Raw genomic sequence first — 15,000 nt, forward strand, 5'->3', positions numbered from 1 at the left:
AGAGGAGGGGGGAAAGCAGGCTCCCTGCTGAGCAGAGCGCTCAATGCAGGACTCTATTCCAGAACCCTGAGATCATGACCCGAGCGGAGCCAAAGGCAGAGGCTTAACCCACTGAGCCACCCAGGCACCCTCTAATCTCCTTTAGTCTGTAACAGTTCTGCAACCATTCTTTGTCTTTGAGTACTTTGATATTTTTTAAAAATAAAGCCTGTTATTTTGTAGACTGTCCTCCATTGAGGTTTATCTATATCACTTACCACTATAATGATTGTAAGGTGATGATTTTCTAACTCCTCCCTTATGTTTTTACTAGTTGTGTTCTACTATACAGAAGAGTTGTCCTTTCTCCCATATTTATTTTTGTTGGGATAGACTCATGGACTTTTACATTATTCAATAGGTTCTAATCCATTACTATTATTATTCATTTTGATGCTCAGATTGTCCCAGATTTGGCCAATGTGAGCTCCTTTGATTGAATTCTGTATCCTTTCTCCTTTCAATATGCCTGCATCCTTTTCTGAGCACTTCCTTATTTTCCAGCACAAGATGATGTTCCACGTTCATCTTGTATTATTGATAAATCATCTGTCTAGCTTCTCTTAATCCTAATAAGGTAATGTATATACAGTCTATTAGTGTTCTTACTATTATGGTATTTGAGAATGAGTTAATTATTTTCTAACAATCCAGTTTGCCTCTGGCTCCAAAATGCTGATTCTGATTTCAGAAGACATACTTGCTAACTCTCTTCCTTTTGTGTTTTATAGGTAACTATAGAGCTTGTTATAGATAACAAGGATTTCACTGGTGTGAATACTAAATTAAGTAGCAGCACCCAACATAACCCACCTTGTGCTCTTACAAGTCCAGATAAGACACTTTCAGAACCTGGTCAATATGTTACCTGTACCAAAAATCCAGAGAACCTCAATCAAATTCACAAAGAAGCTGCAAAGAAAGTGCAAAATTTGGTGCTCCCCAAACCAAAGTCACCAAGTCCTGTCATATCAAATCCTTCAACCTTCATGAATGTGCCAGCCTCTCACAATTTAGCAAATCAGACAAATGGGTCAACAAAAGAGACTGCTTTGCTATTGCATGTGCTGTTGATGGTTCCAGATGGGAAAGATTTCATTACTGGAGAGTCTGACAAACAACCACCGTGCAATGTTTATTTAAATTGCAAACTTTTCAGCACAGAGGAAGTCACCAGATCTGTCATCGCATGGGGCACAACACAACCAGTCTTTAACTTTTTACAGGTAACTTTGTACATTCCATATCCATTAGGGATGTATGGGGGCAGAGACGTGTGTGTTTCCCAAATCATAATTCCATTATGAAAGAAACCTAGAATGTTCAGACTGGGAGAGACCTTTGTAATTGTCTGTAGATCTATGTATGTAGATCCATTGCCACTGTGGGACTGGAAAAGGAAAGGACATTGTCATCATTTTAAAATTTGTGTCTTCATTTCCTTGTGTTCTGTCTCAGCTGATATGGTTTCCCACTGTTTCTTTGCCCGAGTTCTGAATTGTATTCCTCTCGGCTTCCTCTAGAATTAAACTTTCCCCATTCTTTTCTGTATCTCCAAACTCTTCACTCAGTCAACTTTTTAATATATTTTTTCTCTCCTTTATTCCTCTGCTTATTTTAGTACTTATCTTGCTTGATTTCTCTGTAGGATTTGATACTTTTGCTTAAATTGTTTCCTTTCTTGATATTTTTGTAACTCTACTCTCTGACTTTCTTCCTGAATCAACAAGTATTCTTTTTCAGTCTATGGGCCAGTAGGAAAAGAGTGGTGACCCCAACACTTACTTTCTTTCTTTCTCTTACCTTTAATTACTGTTGCTCCTGTTCATTGTTCCTTGGTACTCTTTCAAACTAGTCCTCTTTTCCCACAGCCACTACATCTATTCCCATAGCTTCAGCTATTATTTTTATGAAAATAACTTCCAAATCCATATTTCCATGTAGGCCAGCTTTTCTGATCAGGTTTCTGATCTCTCTAACTGCTGGTCATCATCCCCAGATGTGTCAAAAGCATTGTACACTTGGCTTAGACCTAATGTGCTGCCTGCCATATCAGTGATATTCAATAAAGGTTTTAATTTTAATTTCTCAATAAAAAAGGAATTCAGATATGTCAAAATCTGATTTTATTATTTCTTCCAGATCTGTTCCACCTCCTCCTATCTGCCCTAATTCATATTGTAATGTACTCAGAAACCCAAGCAGAACCTGAGAGGTATCCTCAACTCTTTATTACATAATTATTCACCAAATCCAATAGATGCTGCAAACTTAATTATCTCCAGAATAAATCTTCTTACCTAAACTCAGTTGCCAGTGCTTTCATTCACACCCCCTTTCTTATTACAAATGGCCTTCAGTCTAGTCTGTTTCTGGTCTTTCCCTATCCATTCCTTTTTGTATCAGTAGGGATGATCTTTCTAAAACATTAACCTGAATATTTTCCTCCCCTGCTTTAAACTTTTCAGTGATTTCCCCATAGCCTTCAGAATAGAATCCAGATGTCTACTGTGGACTGCAAAACCCTTTAAGAACTGTCTTCCCTTCTGAATTCTTCCCTCCACACTAGATAGTGGCAGTTATGTTCAGCTACTTGAGGTTTCATAAACGTTCTCTTTCCCTACTGCCGGGTCTTTATTATTTTTTTTTATATTTATTTATTTGACAGACAGAGATCTCAAGTAGGCAGAGAGAGAGGAGGAAGCAGGCTCCCTGCCGAGCAGAGAGCCCAATGCGGAGCTCGATCCCAGGACCCCAGAACCATGACCCAAGCCGAAGGCAGAGGCTTTAACCCACTGAGCCACCCAGACGCCCCACCGCCGTGTCTTTACATGTACTTTTCCTTCTGCCTTGCATTTCCTACTCTACCTTCATGATTCCTATTAAAGGTTTTTATACTAGCTAACTGCTTTTTTTTTTCCTAAAATTTTATTTATTTATTTGACAGAGATCACAAGTAGGCAGAGTCAGAGAAAGGGGGCGCAGCAGGCTCCCAGCTGGGCAGATCGATGCCAGGTTTCAATCCCAGAACCCTGGGAACATGACCTGAGCTGGAGGCAGAGGCTTAATCCACTGAACCACCCAGGCACCCCTGTACTAATTAACTTCTGTTTATCCTTCAGAATTTAAGGTTACTTTCTGCCAGCAGCTTTCTCTGGAATCTCCCTAATTGTAGGTTAGGTCGCTATGTTTCACTCTTTTTATTTCACAGAACAGAAATGTACTCAGGGTACCTTATGTAATTAAAATTTCTTAGATGGGGCGCCTGGGTGGCTCAGTGGGTTAAGCCGCTGCCTTCGGCTCAGGTCATGATCTCAGGGTCCTGGGATCGAGTTCCGCATTGGGCTCTCTGCTCAGCAGGGAGCCTGCTTCCTTCTCTCTCTCTCTCTCTCTCTCTCTGCCTGCCTCTCTGCCTACTTGTGATCTCTCTCTGTCAAATAAATAAATAAAATCTTTAAAAAAAAAAAATTCTTAGATGGATACAAAAGTAGGTCTGCTCAGGTTCTCTGCTCTTGTCTTTCTCTCATCTTGCCATACATCATTTCTGGTTTCACCCTTTTGCCTTTCATATTTTCTGTTGGTTTTATCCTGGGGCTTATCTCCTCTGCTGATTCAGTTATACTACAGTGTGGGTCCCTTCAAATTGGTGGACCTTTGATTCTACCATTAATTTAACTGACTCGCTCTTAGCTGCAGATCTCTGCTTCTCTTTGTGACTTTTCCTTTCTCTTTCAGCTACTAGCTGACAGGCCAGTTCTAGAATAATTTTACACTGATGAACAGTTAGCTTGTTATTCACCATGACGTTGTTGGGCAGAGCTTTTTGCACTAGGCCATACCACCTAACCCGTGGATTGGCTGCTCTTTGATTAGGTGCTCAGCACTTGTCTAATCAGTAGCCAGCTTTCTTTCAAAAACATGGGGCGGGGGCAGTAAAAAAAAAAGTATCTCTCAGCTGGGGTTTACAAATGGGTTATTTGGCCTTAGAACTAGGCTTGGCCGAGGTGGGCAGGCAGTGATTGACATGTCTCACAACCTTCTCTGTGTCGTCAGAGCCCCATCTGTATGAGATTTGTCATCAGAGAACTCATACCATTTTGTATTTGGCCTTTATATGTTGGTCACTTACACCAAACTGACTTCTCTTGAGGATACAGAGTAGGTTTTACTTTAATGTCTTCAGCTCCTAGCACTATACTTGGCTTTCGGTTCAAATTGAGCTTTCAGTTAGTACTTGTTGAATAAAAGCATAGATTAATCCTTTGTCTCAGGTGAGGGTTTTTGTTTTTTTGATTGTCCTCTCCCCAGGTGATTCCTGTCTCTCTGTCTTCCAAATACCTGGAAAGGCTGAAGAACAACGTGATGGTAATTGAAGCATGGAACAAATTGCGGAGCCCTGGACAGGACAAGTTGCTTGGGCTGGTGAAACTCCCCCTCCATCAGTTTTACATGTCATTCAAGTAAATAGGATCTTTTGGAGTGTTCTTTACTTTTCATCTTTAGCTTTGTATGGACTGAAGAGGAATTCTTTTGGTTTGCAAAAATAACTAGCGCGATAAAACCTTAGAGGACTTTTCTCAATTTTACCACAATTGCTGCACTTTCTCCTGTGTTAAAACAGTTCTACAATACTGCTTACCATGTTTCAGGCCCTGTGCTAAGAACCTCACATATATCAAGTCCTTTAATCCTATTAGAGTTTTCTAAGGCAGGTAATTTTTATTTCTCGTTTTACAGATGAGTTATCAAAGGCGCAGAGGATTTAAATAACTTTTTATATATATATTGTAAGTAGTAGAACCAGGGTTAGAACCCAGCAAGTTCTGCTGCTTCACCAAGAAGCTCTACTGCCAACCCTAGTCCTAACCTCACAAAACTAATGGTTTAGTTCTCTCTCACAAAACCTTTAGTACTGTTTATTTCACCTATTTGCAAGATTTCTATACTGAGTGTTGTCTTTTGGACCTTCACATTTGATCACTGTACCTCACTTTTCACTGTGCCACACCCCAGTGGGGTATTGATTTATCTGAAGGTTATTTCTGTCCTCACTACAGACTGTTCATTTTTTCTTTTGGTTCATGGTACTGATTTTTAGTTATTTTAGTGTTGACTTCTTTTGTAACAGCCTTCTTATGGTTCTGTGTTTTAAATGCTGTTTTACATTTTACGGAGAGCCCTTTTGTGGGCACAGTTGACGAGAGCCTTTCTGTAACCCTGGGAAACTATTGTCATTATCCCCTTTTTACAAATTAGGAAATTTATCCTTTGACTTGCAGAAGTCAGCCTCTTTGGCTTTTCATCATCTATAAAATGAGGGTAATGATAGACACCACTGTCTTCCTTATGGCACAATTGTGACAGTCCAGTGAGAAAATAAGTGGGTAAGCCTTCTGTGAACAGTGAAATACTTATAATAGTAACAGTAGAAAGCATGGTCAGGCTAAGGAGTGCTGCTGGAATCATGCCATCTGTCAACTGTAGGCTTTTTCCACTTTTTTAGTTATGATTAATGTGGTCTCATACTTCCCTTCCCTTCTCACTTCATTAGACCCCATTCTTTGCTGAAAGAGCATAAAACATTAGCTACTCAGTTACTGAGTACTTTTACCTACTAAGTATTATAGTTGGTATTTTAGGTTTGTTATCTCATCTAATCCTAATAATTGCCCTTTGATGGAAGTTTTATTACCTACATTTTACAGAAGAGGAAACAGAGTTAGAAAGGTTAAATTGATTACTGAGAGTCATTCAGCAAGTAACAGAGCTAAGACTCAGCATGGTATAATGAAGAGTATTTGGACTTTTTCTCATCTATTAATGGTGGATAATACCAACTTTTGCAGTGGTAGGATTATAGATGGCAAATATTAATGATAATAGTATCTACATCGTATCTGCCAGATTCCAAAGTCCATTTCATGTTGACCACTCTTCCTCCCTGTAAAGTAATGCAATTCAGCAAGCCTGTACTGAGATAGTGCACAAGTCCAGATGCTGGGTTTGGGGTCATGATGATAACAGACATAAATCAGACATTCTCTGCTTTCAAATTGCTACATTTGGAAGTTAACTGCCTGATCATTTTTCTTTGATGAGCTATGGTAAAGTCGTGTTTTTCAAAGCAGTATTTTCTAGTTTGTAGACCCATTTTTAACAAACTGAGAAAATAAGCCAAGTAGGAAATGCAGTAGCAGCTCTGTGACATAATTGATGATTGTTATTTTTTCATTTGCAATATTCTCTCCCTCTAGAGATCCCAAAATTTCTCGCCTGCTGCTTGATGCTCAGTACCCAGTTGTTGCTGTTGACAGCTACATGCCTGTGATTGATGTGTTCTCAGGCCACCAAAACGGGAGTCTTCGTGTCTTTTTAGCCATGGGTTCTTCAGATCAGATAATGGCACTGCAGAGATTAAAGAATGAAGAAGGAATACTTCCTCCCTTCAGTCCTAGGCCAGCCCATTTTTTGGACCAGCCATCTACAGCATCTGTTAATGTGGTAGTGACTAAACACTTGATTGTTTACAAAAGCCATAATCTCATTTTAAGTGTACAACGTGATGCTTTAATATAGGTAACATTGTGAAAGGATTACCAACCACAGTGAAGCCATTTAAAATTATCAGTCACTTCATCGATTTACCTTTTTATGTGTGTAGTTGAGAGCACTTAAGATCTATTTGCAAATTTTAAATTTCATAATCTCATTTTATCTTGTGTGTTTTAATGAAACCATTGTCCCAGATCCTTATTTCAGTAGAGAAAAGAAACATATTTGCACTCCAATGCATGCTGTAGATCCAAGCAATTATTTTTGTGTTTTAAATATATATCTGTCCTTCTGAGATTTTGAATTTATAAAAAAAACTCTAATTGTCAACCACATCCTAATCGTCTAATTTACTAAATTAATTAATTGTCTTTTAGAAAGTTGGGGTGAACCTAAGACTGCATTTTAAAAGGTCTTAATTAAAAAGAAGATAATCCGGGGGTGGGGAATAGGGGTGGGAGGTTGACAATGATCCCAAATGTAGGCCCACAAAATCTTACTCTGTTTCTTAACCAAATCCACACTGGGAAGTTATAGTGAAGTTCCTTGCTTTTCTACCAGTAAATTTTTAAAAGTAATTTGTACAGTGCTGTACAATTGAGAAAACACATTGATATACTTTTGCATGTTTATTTCCCTAATACTACATGAGGGGAACCATTGTCATTCACTTTTTAGGTGATGAAACAGAGTCAAAAGAAGTTATTTGTCTAGGGTCTCATGGCTAAGAATGGAAGAATCAGAGTTCAGACACTGGCTTTTTTTTTTTTTTTTTTTTTTTTTTTTTTTTTAATTATTATTAAGAGAGAGAGAGAGCATATACGTGATGGGGGGAAGAGCAACGAAGGAAGGGGAGAATCTTAAGCAGACTTCCCGCTGTGGCGCCCTATGTGGGGCTTGATCTTACAACCCTGAGATCATGACCTGAGCCGAAGGCAGAGGCTTAACCCACTGAGCCACCCAGGCGACCCTAGACTCAAAGTTTATTAAATTCCATACCAAAAATTAAAGAATGTTACTATGAGCATAAAAGAGCTATTTTAAAGATTAGATATCTATAAATACAGTTGTTTTTCTTCCTACATTCATGTCGCTCATCCATTTCAGCATCTGCAGAACTGAATTAATAAATTACTGTAATACTGTATGGCCAAATTAAGCAGCTGCTGAGATTATGAGAGGTTTTTTTTTTTGTTTTTTGGTTTTTTATAAAAGATTTTATTTATTTGTCAGAGAGAGAGAGGGAGAGCGAGCGAGCACAGACAGACAGAATGGCAGGCAGAGGCAGAGGGAGAAGCAGGCTTCCTGCTGAGCAAAGAGCCCGATGTGGGACTCAATCCCAGGATGCTGGGATCATGACCTGAGCCGAAGGCAGCTGCTTAACCAACTGAGCCACCCAGGCGTCCCCATGAGAGGTTTTTTTAACCCATATTTTTCTTCTCTGGGGAATCAAATTGAAAGTTCTCTGTTTCCCTATGTAAGGTTTTGGAGCAGGTATTGCTGATATGTTTTTAGAATACAAAGCAAAGACTTTATGCAATTTCTATTCCAAATTCATGGGATTATTAGTTAGAATATTAAGTACATACAGATCATACAGTTTGACCCCTGTCTGAATCCTGAAGTCCCTCTCTATAAATATTCCCAATTACCAGTTGTGTCTGTTGAAGCTGTTTAGAGTAGAAGTAAAGAGCCTGGCTGTAGAGTCAGGCTACCTGAATTCAAACCCTGGTTCTGCTGTTGTTAGCTCTGCTTGTTAAATTAGCTACTGCAGGTGAAGGGCTTAGTATAGTGCCTGGCTACAGTAAATAATAAAAACCTTAAATTATTACCAGTACTTCAGTAATGATATGTTCACAACCTCCCCTAATAGTCCTTACCATTAATGAATAGTCTCAGTGTTATTCTCAACCTAATTAAAAATAGTAAGTAAATTGGGGGTTCTGACTAGCTCAGTCAGTGGTGTGCGCAACTTTTGATCTCAGGGTTGTAAGTTTGAGCCCTACATTGGGTGTAGAGCCTACTTAAAGAAAATTAGTGTGTTAATACATATTTGCTTCATGTATATATTTTTTATCCTATTGGGGTTTTTTTTTTTTTAAGATTTTATTTATTTATTTGACAGACAGAGATCACAAGTAGGCAGAGAGGCAGGCGTGGCGGGGGGGGGCAGACTCCCCGCCAAGCAGAGAGCCCAATGTGGGGCCTGCCTGATTACAGGACCCTGAGATCATGACCTGAGCCAAAGGCAGAGGCTTTTACCCACTAAGCCACCCAGGTACCCCAGGATATTCTTAATGTATTCTGTTCTTAGGGTACTAATAATCAGGAGCCAGTGTTGAATTTTATTAAATACCTTTTTAGCATTTATTGAGACAGTCATGTTTTTTCCTTTGTTCCATTAATGCAGTGAACTACATTTTTAAATTTTTTAATATTGACCTGGTCTCATAGTCTAGAGTAAATCTTTCTTGATCTGATTACAGTGAGCAGTTGTGAGATTTATACACAGTGAAAATGAAGTATCTGTTTTATTATCAGCTAATTACACCTATTCATCTAGACTCAGGTTTCATAGAGAAAAAGGAATATTCTAAAAAAGTTTTTCTTTAAAGCTTACAACAGTATCTCTGTTTCATTTAATAGATGGAGGACCAAAGAAGTGGATTAATGGAGCATCACTTTGAGCTCCATGTAGAGAAAGTTAAAGGGTTAGCCCCTCTTCAGGCAACGGTCTGGGGAGAAGCAGATTGTTATGTCCAATACTACTTTCCAGTTCAAGACTCCCAATCCAGTGTGCTAAAAGGATCTGAGTTCCCTGAAAACGGTAGGTTTGGGAGGTTAGAGTTTCTCATTCTTGTGTGGTTCTTTCCTTGGCTATACTTAGAATTTTGTTTTTTCCTGAGTGAATTCTGTGTTCCTGAATGTTTCTAGTCTTAACCTGGGTAGTACAGGAGATGGGCTAATCCAAATATTTTCTTATGTTATTTATTGTAACTTTTTATTTTGATATGATTTCAAATTTACAGAAAATTTAACAAAAATGGTACAAAGAACTTCTATATACCCTTCTCCTAGATCCACAAATTACTTATATTTTGCCCCATCTTATTTCATTTACATGCCTACTCACTCTTAACCTGTACACATACAATTGATTCTCATTACTCACAATAGTTATATTCTGCATAACATAGCAATATCAGGGGTACTGAATTTAAAAATACCGAACCACTGCTCTTAGGGGAAATATGTACATATATATCACACATAGATCATAATTATAAGTCCTAAAATAACTTATTCTAGTAGATTTTACTTTATTTTTTGAAAGCGAGAAAAGGTTCAGAAATGTTAAGTGACTGAAGCTGCCCAAGTGATAATAACAAGGTTCACATTCAGACCCCATTCAGCTGGCCCCAGAGCCAGATATTCTCGCACTACACCACACTAGCCTCTGCCGTCTCCATCATCTGATCATCCCTGAGAGCTGAAACAAGAAGTCAGAGTGTCACTTTGTTCAAGCTCAGCTGGGAATGATCAAGTCAGGTGACTCACATGTTTTGCCATTCCCAGCACATCCACAAATAACTGCAAAAGCGATGCCAGTATTGATTTTGGGGGTTGAAAATAAGGGACTTGGATCCAGAATATATTTTTTAAAAAAAAACCTTACAGATAATAATAAAAAACAATCTGACTAAAAAGTATTCAGAAGATCTGAATAGACATTTCTCCTAAGATGTACAAGGGCCAATAAGCACATGAAAAGATACTCAGCATCATTAGCCATTTGACAATGAAAACCAAAAGCAACACAAGATACCACTTCTTTTCACCAAGATGGCAATAATTTAAAAACCAAAAAACTAAAACAAAGAATAGGCTAACAGGTATTGACAAGAAAGTGTAGGAATTGCAACCCTTAGATATTGTCCAGCAACAAAACGATCTCTTTCTTCTGTATTATCATGGAACCTTTGGGTACCATAGCTACTAGGGAAATGGACCTTGGTAGAAGTAACATAGAAGATAAAGGTTTTGGTTCCAGGTCCATGACCTACTACCTCTAAGGCCTTTGGATTCACTATGGAACCTCAATATGTCCATATTCTGTCTGTTAAGTAGAAGTAATAGTTGTTTTGTTTTCCTCACATAGTGAGGATAAAATGGAATAATACTGGATATTAACATATTGTCTTACTACATGCAAAACACTAAATGTTATGTTGGATTATTCTGAATTGCTTTTCTTTTCCAAAGGAATCTCTTTGAAGCCTTTCAGATCTGCAACCACACTCTGTGTTCCAGATCCCATCTTTAATAGTGAACACCATCACTCTCTCCTTTTGCCAAGTGAAGTTCCAGTGCAAAGACTTCTACTGAGTGCCTTCTCTGCACAGGGGCTTGTTCCTGGTGGTGGAGTCCAGTTTGAAATCTGGTGCAGGTATAACGTGAAACCAGTTTTTGTATCTAGAAAGGAAGTACGCAGTCATAGATCATGCTTCCCTTCACAGCTTAGGCTGAAATGTAAGGAAACTAAGCAATCCCTTCTACCCTACTTTATATCATCTGACTTGTTAGTGAGTGACTCTTCTCCAGATTTTACTGAAATCTGAATTATTAGGCTCTTGGGAGCAGTTATATCTCGTGCTTTTAACCATGTGTAACATTTGGAAGTGAAGTTCTATCAGTTTTACCTCCTGTTGCTCTTAAGTATTCGGTCACCCATTTTCTGTTTACTTCCCTTTTTGGTTCAGTCCCTCATCCTATCACGCCTAAATTGCTAATGGCCTCCTAACTGGTCTCCCCACTTCTAAACTTATTTCTTATAATCCTTTCTTCCCACCACCCAAAGAGTAGCCTTCATAAAATATAAATCCACTCGTGTCACAGACTTGACCTGAATGTAGATGCTCACCCTCCTTTGCATCCCTACTCCCAAGAAACCAACAAAAATGACAAAGGGTATGTAGATATAAAAGAAGACAGAGCATCCGGGGCAGAAGTAAGGAAGAGTTCGATTCATTTGCCAGAAACTTTTCCCAAAAACAGGTGAATTTAGGTTTGATTTAAAACAGACATAAGGAGGGGCGCCTAGGTGGCTCAGTGGGTTAAAGCCTCTGCCTTCGGCTCAGGTCATGATTCCAGGGTTCTGGGATCAAGCCCCACATCAGGCTCTTTGCTCAGTGGAGAGCCTGCTTCCTGCTCTCTCTCTGCCTGCCTCTCCGCCTACTTGTGATTTCTGTCTGTCAAATAAATAAATAAAATCTTAAAAAAAAAAATTAAATTAAAAAATATAAAACATATAAGGATGAAATATTTTGACAAGAGAAGGAAATAGAGTAGGTACTAAGAGATCCTTTAAATTTGAGGGACTTAGGCCTCAAGCCACAGAAGAAAATTGAGGCTGCTCCACTTAGAACCACTTTTGCTGCTACAGGATGAATGCTCTCAAAAGTGACTACTCCCAGAAGTCCAAGTCAGATGCAGATAACCAAACAAAGTTTGTAGTTTCTGTAGAACAGAAAGTTGTTCTGTTGTTTGTATAATTTATGGAGTTACTTCTCCACATGACAGGCAATAAATCCAGCCAGACATGACCACAACTGTATGCTACCAATACAGAGCAGCCAGGCTCCAAAGATAACTTGATACCAAAAACTGATCCCTTGAGCAAATTGAATCATTTATCCATGTAATTCTTCCTACTGACAGCTTATGCTTTTGCGGCTTACAGATACTATTATCCTAACGTGAGAGACCAGGTGGTTGCCAAAGGAACCTTGCCATTATCAAGGATCTGTGCCATGGTAACCATGCAGCACCGTGAGGATGTGGGAATACAGACCTTTAATCTCCCTTTAACCCCCAGGCTTGAGAACAGGAAAGAATTGAGGAACCAGTCATCAGGTAATTGAAGACTGCTTTGTCTCTCCCTTTCGAAATCAGTACACGTAAATATCCCTTTTCTCAGTAAACAGTGACTCTTCATATTTTGAGAGACTTACCCTTTTAAGAATCTCATGAAAACTATGATCTAGCAGAGTCGCGCGGCGGAAGCGTGCTGGGCCCATGAAAACTATGATCTACCTTAGAAAAATGAACATATGAGTTTATTGCATGTAAATTTTGTCTAATTTTATAAAATTCATATTTCCATGGACTGTCTGCATAAATGTTGCTTGTCTCATTTCACCTTTAACTTCAGCAAGCATTTAAGAAGCCTCACAGCATAAATCCTATGTGTTATGTAGGTGTACTCAGAGAATTATTATTCCAGGGTAACATGAGCAGATACGGGATTGGTGAGATACAGTTAGCATGACAAGGGAAATCACTGTAAGGGAGGAAGAGGTTAGGATTTAAAGTTGAAAGGGATTCATTAGAATTTGGAGTTTTGAATTATATCCTAATTGTTTCGGTAAGCTGACCTTCCCTCCAGGTACGTCATCAGATAACTAGAACTGGACTCCTAAATCAAGTTAATGTGCTTACTTGCTGGAGAGTATCTGCCAAAGCAAAAGGGGTTTTTTGCCACGATAAAGATTGAGGTGTTCCTCCTGTCACTGATCAGCTTGTTCTGTTGTTTCTTAACACTTTCTCTGAAATGTGATAATAGGAAGGTAGAATTTTTATAAAAGGATGGCATATAAAGGGTATTTCAGGTGGTGGTTAGTAGAAGGGTATTAAAAGTGTAAGTGTGAAAACCTTTTAAAAGTTTAAAAAAGGGGGGCGCCTGGGTGGCTCAGTGGGTTAAAAGCCTCTGCCTTTGGCTCGGGTCATGGTGCCAGGGTCGTGGGATAAAGCCCTGCATCAGGCTCTCTGCTCAGCAGGAAACCTGCTCCCCCCCCCTCTCTGCCTGCCTCTCTGCCTACTTGTGATCTCTGTCAAATAAATAAATAAAATCTTTAAAAAAAATAAAAGTTTAAAAAAGAAGGGCGCCTGGGTGGCTTAGGCATTAAGCATCTGCCTTCGGCTCAGGTCATGATCCCGGGGTCCTGGGATCGAGCCCCGCACCAGCTCCCTGCTCAGTGGGGAGTTTGTTTTTCCCTCTCCCTCACCATTTTCCCCACCCTGCTCATTCTCTCTCTGTCTCTCTCAAATGAATAAATTTTAAAAATCTTTAAAAAAAAATAATTGGAAGTTTTAAAAAATCTGAAATTGAGTTCTGCCTCTGACATAGTTTCTTGGATACAGAGTAAAAATAGTAAATTTTCTTCTGCTTTTATTAGTCCTGGCATACAATTGTTGGGTCCCCAATGTTGAGTCCCCCAATAATGGATTCGTGATTAAAGGAGCAAGACTGATACAAAGCGAAGGTCAAGCAAAGCTTTATTTTGCGCCAAGTATCAAGAATCAAACCGACGGTCAAACAGACGGGTCGGGGCCGCCCCTTACAGAGAGGGCGACCCCTCTCTGTTTCACAGACTAGCTTTTATAGAGCAAAGGCCGTGTGGTTGGGCCTGGACACGCACAGGTAGCCAATGAAATTGTAACACATAGAGAAAGCTGCACAGTCCTGCTAGGTGACCAATTGAATTACAATTACCCTAGTAGACATTTGAACCAGCCTATCACCTTGGTCAGAATTGATGCCCAAAAGGTGCCCAAAGAGCGGGGCCCCTACTCCTTGGTAACTAAGGAGACAGTATGCCCCACCACCACCACTGATCGGATGTCGCCACCTGGCCTGACCCACCCTTGTATTTGGGCTTTGTTACCTGGGACTGGTTTCCAGGACTTGTTTTTAAGTAAGTTCCCCTGGGGTGGGGGGGGCTGGTAGGCAGAGTCAATTTAAGTTTTACAACAAAATGGCAGTTCAACTGGTGTGGGGCCGCTCTGGCTGAATAGGCCCTTACACAATAATATAAAGTAATTCTGGCCATGGACATTTTGTCTCACTGCTAATGCTCCTTATTGTTCATTAGGGTGTTTATCCTCTTCTTTCTGACCAGGGCTTGGGGTTTGGTAGAACAGAGACTCTTCCAACTAACCTTTTTATCTTTTTTCCTTTTGTCCTCATAAGGTTTACTGGATGTGGGACTAAGGTACAGGCGTACTCCCAGGACAGCAGAGGGAGTTCTTGCTGCCCAAGCTGTCTCTATCTCAGTCCAGGTTATCAGAGCCTGTGGCCTGCAAGCAGCAGCCAAGTAAGTCCACCTTGGAAGAACAGTCCTCGTCTTTTTCTCCTGTAGTCCACACAGTATATGAGACTCAGATATGCAGAACTTCCCTTGTATACAAATTCCAGTTTATTAAGCACAGCTTTATTTTTCTTTTTCTCTTAAGAAAGCATGTAAGAGTATACATGAGTAAACCACTTATAAACTTTATTATTTCAACTGTTATTAGCAACTTTGTACCTTAATCTTATCCTCTATTCTGCTTACACTCGTTTACACAGGC

At 39.5% G+C, this 15,000-nt stretch overlaps 1 protein-coding gene across 29 annotated transcripts in view; it reads left to right on the plus strand.

Moving 5' to 3' along the window:
- C2CD3 (C2 domain containing 3 centriole elongation regulator) overlaps window positions 1-15,000 on the plus strand; it is a 147,214-nt gene that overhangs the window by 62,095 nt on the left and 70,119 nt on the right. For 16 of the 29 annotated variants that reach the window (XR_014316447.1, XR_014316449.1, XR_014316450.1 and 13 more), the window contains 7 exons: window positions 771-1,265; window positions 4,348-4,499; window positions 6,294-6,540; window positions 9,238-9,418; window positions 10,855-11,038; window positions 12,332-12,504; window positions 14,621-14,744. Coding sequence is in view for 23 of the 29 variants with exons in the window: in XM_082749709.1 (XP_082605835.1) it covers window positions 771-1,265; window positions 4,348-4,499; window positions 6,294-6,540; window positions 9,238-9,418; window positions 10,855-11,038; window positions 12,332-12,504; window positions 14,621-14,744 (1,556 nt within the window). In the remaining 6 variants the exon portion in view is untranslated. The remainder of the gene's footprint in view (window positions 1-770; window positions 1,266-4,347; window positions 4,500-6,293; window positions 6,541-9,237; window positions 9,419-10,854; window positions 11,039-12,331; window positions 12,505-14,620; window positions 14,745-15,000) is intronic. The other 13 variants (XR_014316448.1, XR_014316451.1, XR_014316452.1 and 10 more) reach the window with 1 other exon arrangement.

The sequence above is a fragment of the Mustela nivalis genome (genome assembly GCF_964662115.1).
Source record: "Mustela nivalis genome assembly, chromosome: 9".
In the NCBI taxonomy this organism is placed as follows: domain Eukaryota; kingdom Metazoa; phylum Chordata; class Mammalia; order Carnivora; family Mustelidae; genus Mustela; species Mustela nivalis.